General features: G+C 53.1%; 1 protein-coding gene across 1 annotated transcript; it reads right to left on the bottom strand.

Moving 5' to 3' along the window:
• Positions 1–290: 290 nt before the first annotated feature.
• PRR36 (proline rich 36) lies at positions 291–8,114 on the bottom strand. Its single transcript, XM_044454091.1, has 5 exons — positions 7,721–8,114; positions 7,031–7,085; positions 6,268–6,422; positions 2,548–5,121; positions 291–700 (listed from the first exon to the last, which is right to left on the bottom strand). The coding sequence occupies exons 1-5, from the start codon at positions 8,112–8,114 to the stop codon at positions 291–293; spliced, it is 3,588 nt and encodes a 1,195-aa protein (XP_044310026.1).
• Between the last annotated feature and the right edge of the window lie 1,387 nt (positions 8,115–9,501).

Genomic DNA, 9,501 nt, shown 5'->3' on the forward strand with positions numbered 1-9,501 from the left:
CTGAAATGTAGAGGGCCAAGAGCTCTACTAATGCAACAAGCACTCAAGAGGGAGCGTGTCCTTCCTCGCAAGGGGCAAAAATAGAGCTCACAAGTGCTCAACCACTAGACTACGTAAAAACCAACAGACCAATCACTGCAGGTCGTGTCATTAGCTGCCCGAGAGGTAGGGGATGAGGGAGACATCCCTAGTCGGCTAAGGACTGATGACTAAGGCATCAACGAGGCAACTGGCTCAAGCCAGAGAGAAGATCCAGAAGGGCCACCAGGAGGATTAACTTCGTGGAGCATTCAGTGGAAGGTCTCTACTTCCACCACAGTCCAGTCCCCATGAGGGGATGACACGTCCTCCGGGGAGAAGCTCGTCACAGAAGTGATGCTGGCCCGCGACTCATCCAACGGGGAGATCAGTTCTGTCCATTTGCTGATCTCCGCGTCACTGCTGACTGCCCCCTTCCCACCGACAGCCCCAGGCGCCTCCGCTGAGAAGAGCAGCGTCCGGCTGATGAGCTGCTGCACGACTGTGGCCTGGATGTTCCCTAGGTGAAGAGCCTGCTCTCGGGAGGTGGCACGCACACAGTGACTCCCATCCTCTTCGTCTGGGCCAGGCGTCTCAGCACCACTTTCCACTTCATAGATAGTGGAGAGGATCTCTGTTGGGCATGGTCCCCAGGGGAAAGGCATGCCGGCCCCATTGACACCTACAAACAGGGCAAGGAGCTTGGGTTGGAAAGAGCAGCCCTCAGAGGGGGTGGGGGTGGGGCAGACAGAGAGAGGAAGTGACAGACAAGAACGGGGGGAGAGGCCGGGTTCGTTAAGGAGGTTTCAAGATGCTTCTCAGACTACAAAGAACTGCATTCTGGTGTTGGGGTCGCTCCACAGAAGCAAGTTTTCATGCCCGACTGACTGATGTGGCGCATTCAAATAATGGATTCTGAAGTGGGTTCAGCTCTCCTCAGGCCTTCTTCCCCAGCGATGGCTGGTTCTGGCGTGCACGGACCTTCCCCAGCCAGGTCCATGCAAAACCCCACCTTTGCTGTCGCCAGGAGCCAGATCCACATGTGAAACTCGCTGGGGCAGCAGGATGTGAACCCTGTTCCCCCCGGCCCAGTAGGTCTACCGCCTTCTCTGTGTTGAGCCTGCACTGGTCACTAAAGGGGACCCTACAGCCCTACAACCACTGCTGAAGCACTGCCCCCATGCAGGTCTCTGATTCAATGCAATCACGTGTCACATTCCACAGGCGAAACATCATTGCAGCATGTCTGCCCAGATCAGCAACAGTCAGCTTCATCGAATCAGCCTCTGCTAAGTGGAAGCTGTTGGCCAGCTAGTCCAACCCCTGGTTCAGTCCAGGGAACCCAAAGCAGCCCAACGGCTGGCTGCCCCGCCTCTGCTTGAGGAGCTCCAGCAAGCGAGATGCCGCTGCCAGCATCCGTCCAGGAAATTAGTGGCCCTGTCAGACGGCTCTCTCTTCTAATGTGTGTCTCCTGATATTCAAACAAAAAAAATCTCCCCTCCCATGATGAAGGCCTTGTCCTGCCCCTTACACCAGCTGGGAACAAAACTGTGCCCCCACCTCCTGTTTACCAGCTGCACTGAGAGAGGCTGGTTCAGACCACAATGCTTCTTGTCCTTGTTAAGAGGTGAGCAAGTTTAGGGGAGCCGTCTGCAAAGCCAGCCTGAGCTTTTGGGTGGATTGTACCCTGCTATTTCTTCACCTTCACCACCAGCAGCAGCACGTCTCTCTCCTGAAGGCACGACAGGATCCCACACACAAGGAAGAAGTGAAAGTATAATGGCACGCGGGGATCTACCTAGAGACAACTTTGCCAAAGGAGGAATCTCAAGGAAAGGGAAAGTTGTAAACCTATGAGAGGCAACTACAAGATTCAAGGATGGGGAGTGTGTATATTCTGCGGAGGGATCCACATTCTACATGTCACGCAAATCTGCAAATATTTTCCCATTTTGCTTCTGCCAATGGCCCACTTCAGATGCCTCAACCACCCCTCCCGTCAAGAGTGCATGTTACGATTCTTCTGGGTTATTGAGCAACACAGCACAGAAGCCACTTCCTGACAACAGGAAGTTACGTTCTGTTCCTATCACCCAAATGCTTGAGAAGTCTGTGGGCAGTGCACGGTGAGATCTCAGGAAGCTGCTCATTACAGCCAGAATTGATTAGGGACCTACCCAGGTCTCCTGGAAAAACAAGACAGGCCAGATCAGATAGACAAAAGTGATGCTTTATTTGACATGTCGAAAGGCTAGGAAGTTTACCCTTCTCAGAAACACGCTAAAATACACACAGCTCCCCCCTGAGGAAGTCTGTAAAGGGTCGAGGGGAAAGATCTCAAACACACAGAGACAGGAGTAGGCCTGTTTGGCGAGAGACACAGATGGGACAGATACAGATGGAGGGAGGGAGGGAGGGAAGGAGGGAGGGAGGGGCCCTTCTCCCTTCCCTGCAGGACACTATTGCACATGGGGAGAGGCTGTAGTTTGGCACTTGGACAGAGACAAGGCAGGGTCCTCTATACATTACCTGCAGCCAGGCTATGAGGGGCCAGGAGAGGCTGGGGGGAATCTTCATCCTGCCTTCCAATCTTCTGGGGAGCAGGGGGGACTTGCAGGGGGTGGTCCCAATCCACGGGGATCTTGCTGCTGGTCTCTCTGGGGAGCTGGTCCTTGCTGCCCTCCGTGGAGTGCTCCTCACTCTCCAGGGAAGAGAGGCCGGGGCTCTTGGCACAGCTGTCGGTCGAATGGAGGTGGAAGGCACCAAACACGTCGCACGAGGCAGCGGAGTTGGTGGAGGCAGGTGTCTCGGTGCCGGCATCGCCAGAACCAGGCTCATCCGATCCCTCCACTGAATGGGGCAAGGGGGGCTGGCTGGGCGGGGATGCCGACAGGCACACCGCCGCAGAGAAGTTGGCGTCCTTCAGGAGGTCTACGTCCAATTCTGTCTCCTCCTCTGAGGACACGGTCGGCTCTGTGGGTGGGTCTCCAAGAACTTCATCCGCCGGCAGGGTCTCTGCCTCATCGTCACCCTTCTCCATGTGGATGCCCAGGTCCAGCTCACCAGGAAGGTCCTCCAGGGGACTCAGGGGCTGGTGGCAGGGCTCCTCCAGCTTCTCGTCTGACTTGGACTCCACGCCTGAGCTGCTGTCGTACTCCCGCAGCTCCTCCGGGGTGCTGGTCTCACTGCTGCTCTTGCCAGCCAGATCGGGGCCACTCAGGGTGCTGGATCTGGAAGAGGAGCTCCCCCTCTCAGGGGAGCGGTTCTGCAGCACTGCACTGCTGAGCTCCGGCCCCAGCTCTTCGGCCAGCTGAGGGGGCTGCTCCTGTAACAACGGCAGGGTCCTTAGGGGCAGGCTCTGCGGTTTAGATACAGACCCTGGAGCAAAGCCACCACTGTCCCCAGGGGTGATCTCCTCTGAGGAAGGGAGCAGGAGAGCTGGAACATGACATCCAGGAGCCGCCTCCAGGTGCTCTGGGTGGCTCCCACACACCTCTGGGGTCAGTGCCTCAGCATCGGGGCCTTCCGAGCTGGGGTGTTCACCAGGAGAGCTGGACTGGTGCTCAACATGGCCTACGAAGGGCTCTCCATCCCCCTCTGCAGGGAGCGAGGCTGCAGCTATAGGGATGGAGGGGGAAGCCTGGTCCTGAATTAGCTGCTCAACTGCAGAACTCTCTGCCTCCTGCAGGTCCTCCACCAGCTCTTTGCCAGCCGCGGGAGCAGCCGCCTCCTGTGTAACCTGGCCACCTTCAGCTGCGAGGTCTAGGGGGCTCCTCAGTCCTTCATCCTCTGTCTCCAGAGATGCCGTGTCCTCCCTTGAGCTCCAAGACAGGTCTGCTGCCTTTTCATTCTCAATGCTATCCCTGCCAGCATGTGCCCCTGCCAGAGGCCCAGCTGCTGCTTCCAGGGGAGGTGCTACCTGCCTGGCTGATGGAGGTAGCTCTGCTTGGAGCGGGGGCTCCTGCGGTGCCTCTGCAGGCAGTGCTGGGAGCTTAATAGCCTGGGCCTCCTCAAGCAATGCAGCCTTTGAGACCGAGGAGCCGGGAGAGGGAAGCCCCTCTGCACAGCTTAGCATGAGGCCATTTTCCATATTTGGCCTTGGGGAGTGCTCAGCTGACGGGGAGGCAGGCAGATGGTGAAGGTCTGTGCACGGTCTGTCAGCGGCAGGCAGCAGGCCTGGCTGCTCCACCACCACTGGAACATCAAGGTGTGGCAGCGCTTGTTCTCCCGAGCAATCGGCCCCTGTGCCATCCCCACCAGACCACAGGCATTCTGGTACAGGAGCCTGGGGAAAGAGCTCCAGACAAATTGGGGAGGCCACTTTACAAGGGCGAGCCATCTCCAAATGCTCTGTTTCATCAGCACCACCACTGCCACCACCAGGGGGTTCTTGGACCTGAGGAGTGGCAGCAATGGGAGACATCCAATTAGGAGAGGAGACCTCTGCAACTAGGCAGCCTGGAGAGCTCAAGGATGCTTCATGCTTTGCTGGAGACAGCACTTCAGGTTCTGTCAAGCTGATCTGCTCAGCCACTTCTTCCCCTTCCAAGAGGCTCGCTTCCGTTTGCTCAGTCTCCAGGGCTGCCCCCCTGGCGGTCTCAGACTCTGCCTCCTTGGAGAGTGGCTGGTCAGTCTCTAACTTTGTTGTAAGCTCCATTTTGTCCAGAGGCCTTGGAGCCTCTATAGAAATACTTTCTGCTTCCCTGGTGGTTACCTTGGTGTTCCCATCTTTGGAAGCTTCCTTCTGAAGTTTAATCTGAATGGAGGCCACCTCTTGGCTTGGAAGGGCATCTTTCTTCAGAAGTTTTTTGCCTGGGCTGCCCCCTGCAGTGGGGACCTTGTGGGCTAAAGGCCTTTGTGAAGTGGCAGGATGGACATTCCCACCTGCTGTCTTGGCAGGAATTCGAGGCTTTGTGGGCTCTGAAAACCTCTTGGATGAAAGCTTGGTATTCCCAGAGGGAGCAACATTCCTCTGTCCAAGGTTTTGGTCAGACTGTGATTTGCTGCCTAAGACTTTGGGTTGCTTTGGGACAGATGGCACCTTCACAATGGGGGATGAGCCTGCAGTCTTGGCCTTAGTGATGGTGGCTCCCTTGGAAGCATCTGGAACGACAAATAACATCTTCAGTTGTGTGCACGGACTAGAAAAGCCAAGCTTCATGCAGCATCTCTGACACACGGGGATCCTCAAGCAGCTGCAATGCAACTTCAAGGCCCTAATATTGGTCATATTCCCTAACATTCCGACACAATGTTCTCCTTATCAGACCTGCTCACTGGTATGATAGCACGCCTTGTGCCTGCCTAAACCTGTGCGGGAAGCACTCTCTAAGCTCTCCGTATCATTCTTCAAGGGCACACCACAATGTCCCACGCCTGAGATGCACATAAGGCTCTGAACCTGGAGGCATGCTTGCATCCTGCAAGGGAGCGAGGCACAGCAGTGGCAAGCTCTGCTGCCACATCTTGCACTATCCGTTACATCTAGATGGCCACTTCTGGCTGGCTGGCTGAATTGCCAGAGGGAGAGGGGCAGGATGGGGCACCTGGTGCAAGCCATTCGCCCCAGCCTCCTTCCGCCCCTGGCTCTGGGCATACCTCTGTTCCACCTCTCCAACTTCCACTGCGGTCCTTCCTACACAAGCTGTGTGGGGCAAGGGCTCTGCCTTCTATGCTACAACTCTGAGGCTCCAGGACCTCGGACTGGGGCCCTGAATATTCCTATATCTCCTCAGACAACATTAAGAGGCCATAGGATTGCATCTTAAGCAATTTATTTGTATGCATACCTGATTAAATCATTCTTACTCCCAACTATATATTTCTAAGCTTCCTCGGAAAACTGAATTTTCCCGTTAATGCTTTACAAAGTTCAATGTTTTCACAAGCTACATGTGGTACACATGACTATGTTATGTTACATCCAGACATCAAACAATCTCCCCAACAAACTCTACCTGGCACCAACTTGGTTATCTTTTTGGTGCCAGGTTAAGACCTTTCCCTTTGCTCAGGGATTTGGCAGTATAGAATGAGGCACAAATCAGGTCCCGGATTCTTCTTGAATGCTGTTTGTTTAGATAAATGTTTTAAATTGTTTAGTTATATGCTTCCTTCTGTGATTGATGTCTGGAAGTAAATGGTTAGTAGTAAATGTTTTTACACCATGTATAATGCATTTTCATGTTTTTAATCATTGTAAACTGAGCTTAAACTATTGGGAAGTAAACAAATATAATAACTGAATACCTCTTTGGGTAACCAGAGCATTTTTCTGATGCTGCACTGCTACAGCTTGACCAGCAGGTGGTGCTGTCTGCTTAGCTTTGCTCACACTTTTGTCACTTGCTGGTGTTCTGTTTAGTGCTGAGGAAGTGGCATTCTTTGACCCTGGTAACCAAGTCCTGAAACAGAGAAAAAAGACTTATGCAAGTGGGACGAGAGATGCCTGCCTTATTTAGCAGAATGAATGCAATGCTGCAGTCACCGGACAACCACACGCGCACCACCAAATACATTCCCTTTTCAGCAAATGCACTGAAATGGCAGCACCCTCCCCTTCTATCTGATGCCAGTTTCCATGTATCTCATTAGGCGCAGCATGTGCTCAGTCTGCGATGGGGGAAAAAGTTATGGCCAGTGTCTTGGTCTTGAAGTGTCGCTTGGCTTTTGCTACGGGCAGCCTCCAAAGCAAGCAGAGTCTGATCCTGTTGCTGAGCCAATGGTCAGCCAATGCCGGGTAGTGTAGACTTTCATTGGGTGAAAGGGCTGAGTGTGTGTGTAACTGGGGAGAACAAGTATGCTAGTTGAGAGGAAACCAGGATGCAAATGTGATAAAACATAAAAGGCAGTGTACTTTGTCACCCCCTAGCTAGACCCTCTAACAAGGCACCACTCTGCACCTCAGAAGACTAACGAAGACCGCTAACAGGTCAGGATTTGCAAATGAAATAAAATACCAAGCCTTGGCTGGTGCATCAGTAAGTAGTAAGAAAAAGAGCCACTAACATACCTGGATGGTTTTGTCTGTTCAGCTCTCTTGGGCTTTGTGGCAGTTGTCTTTGGTGCTGGGAAAAAACCAAACAAGAGACTTGGCTTAATCAACAGCATTAACGGAGCTCTGAACAAACTGTCAAAAGGGATAAGGCTGAACAAAAGAGCTATCTAGCTGCAGCAGAGGCTCCTGAAACCTCATCTGCCTCTGAAGATGCAAGCTTGGCCTGGCAGTGAGAGGGAGGCCTGGGCACACGATTTGCATGTCCACAATGGGAAGGGAAGGGCAGAATTTATCACAGCAGGAAACCGAGCTTTTGTTTTGCAGAAAGTAGAGATTCCCATCCCTACTGCTGTGGGAGTTAAAGCTTAGAAGTACTGCCTAATGACACTTCTGAGATCTAGAAAGACGCCCAAATAGACTAATGATTTGGGGAAAGCAGATCTGCCAGTTATCTTCATTGCCCTGTGCGCTTCCAAATAATATGTGGAAAGAGCAAATGCAGTCCATAGTGCAAAATCTTCCTTTCTGTGCACAACATGGATGTGCAAAAGGCACTGTTAGTAAAGCTGCTGCATTAATTTGCCTCGATCCCTAAGGCTTCCCTAACTGAGTGGCACCAGGAACGCAGAATGCTCACAGAACGCGCAAGCGGGCCAGGATCGTGCCATTAGGTCTGTGCTGAATGATGACATGGAGCAGGCGTACCTGAAGCTGACTGCACTGACAGCCCCTTCGTGGGGTTTTGCTGCCCCACCTTGTCCAGGCCAATCTTTTCTGAAGTCTTCTGCCCACCGGCCCTGTCCCCGGCCACCTTTTTTGTGCTCACGCCAGCAGATGTGTTGGTGGCCCCGCCAGCCTTGGGCACTTGCTGCCTCAGCTGCAACGCACCGGCCTTCCGGGCTGTTCCGTTGCTGAGCATTTTGGGAGTGCTGCAAGGACCCGACAGAGGGCGGGAGGCTGCTGGCTGCTTCCGGCTGGGGGCACCCGGCTGAGGGTTCTTGCTGGGTTTCTGCTTTGCAGCCGCTGGTGCTGCGCTGGCCATTGCCACGCCGTTTGCCTGGGATGCTGGGTCTCCACTAGCAGCGGCTTTGTCCGCCATCTTCACACCCACAGAGGCTGCATAAACCAGCCGCCTCCCCTTCAGCGGCTTGGCAAGTTACAGTGCTCCGTGTTCACTCTGACCTGCAAGAGAGGAACACTGCCATGATGCAACCCACCCTTTGCAGGGATCCCCCAGTCAGACGCTGCAGAGACTGATCAGCCCTTAGCAACGCCCCCCCCCCCCCCCCCACACACACTATCATCTTCACTAAACCTAGATGCAATGCAATGCAATGCAAGAACAATGCAAACAGCGTGGAAGATACGCACAACGAAACAAGCACATCCAGCCATTGCATCAGACTACCTTCAGCTTGTCATGTGTGTTTAAAGGGGGAATTACCAATTATATCTTGTATCATAGTATATGTAGCAGCAAAACTCCTTGAAAATCAATGTATTACAAAGCTCATCTCCTAAGAAAGCCCAGATCACGGCTCAGCTGGCTTCGTTGGGAGCCTGATTCAACTTCCCGTGGTATTGCATCACCAGCCTATCAGTAAAACACGGAAGAGCAACTTCTTGTTCGGTTCCACCATTCTCATGAACACTGCTCTGTGGATCATACCACTCTTCCGGCTAAGGGCCCAAACCTTCCACCCTAACCAGGATGCCACCAAGCCTAAATGCAACTCTACATAAACCGTCCTTGCCCTGGCACCTTCCAGAGGCTTTGGACTACAACTCCCATTACTGACTGTTGGCCATGCTGGCTGAGGTGGATGGGAGTTACAGTCCAAAACCTCTAGGGAGCACCGGGCTGGGAAAGGCTGCTCTATAAACAGCTTTGCAATATAAAGATACTTTATTTACAGAATTTGTTTACCAATTCTGTAAATAAAGCTTCTTTGGCTTGCAAAGGTAGCTGCAGACCGCCCTTTCCACTCACCATGGAACACTCCAGATGGGGAAGTGGGAAGAGTGAAGCCACATGCACCATCAGAGAAGAAATGCTCCACCAGCACGCTCTGGTCTCGCTTCTCACCTGGCTTCTTTGAGGAAGGTAAGGTGGCAGGAGCTGGTCAAGCTCCTATCAAGCATACCTTGATAGGACTCCTAAATAAGGACAGGGCAGCCTTCACCAATCCAGACGTTCTCGACGGCAACTTCCATCGCCTCAGCCTGCATGGCCAATGACAGGTTGAGGCAAGGGTCTCCGAGGTGCCAATTCCTATGAACTACTAAGAGGCATTTAAGAGGTCACAGTACAGAAACATGCAAGGTTCCCATTTGATCCCGGAGAAAATGCTGTACCGCAAACCTGAAGTCATTCATATTACCATACCCTTTGGTATTGGAACCAAGATGGACAAGGTCTTCCATTTAAAACCTGCTTGGCACAAGCAAAGTGTGGGATCTGTCTTCTTAGCTTTGGGTTTTGTTTT

The sequence above is a fragment of the Varanus komodoensis genome, unplaced genomic scaffold (assembly GCF_004798865.1).
Source record: "Varanus komodoensis strain SLA01 unplaced genomic scaffold, ASM479886v1 scaffold7_1, whole genome shotgun sequence".
Lineage (NCBI taxonomy): Eukaryota > Metazoa > Chordata > Lepidosauria > Squamata > Varanidae > Varanus > Varanus komodoensis.

Bases quoted from the DNA above. Each gene is read 5' to 3' on its own strand.
- PRR36 (XM_044454091.1), bottom strand. From the start codon at position 8,114: ATGGCGGACAAAGCCGCTGCTAGTGGAGACCCAGCATCCCAGGCAAAC. The intron at 7,086-7,720 runs GTACGCCTGCTC...GTTTTTTCCCAG, and splicing joins GTCAGTGCAGTCAGCTTCAG to CACCAAAGACAACTGCCACA. The intron at 5,122-6,267 runs GTATTCAGTTAT...TTGTCGTTCCAG, and splicing joins TGCTCTGGTTACCCAAAGAG to ATGCTTCCAAGGGAGCCACC.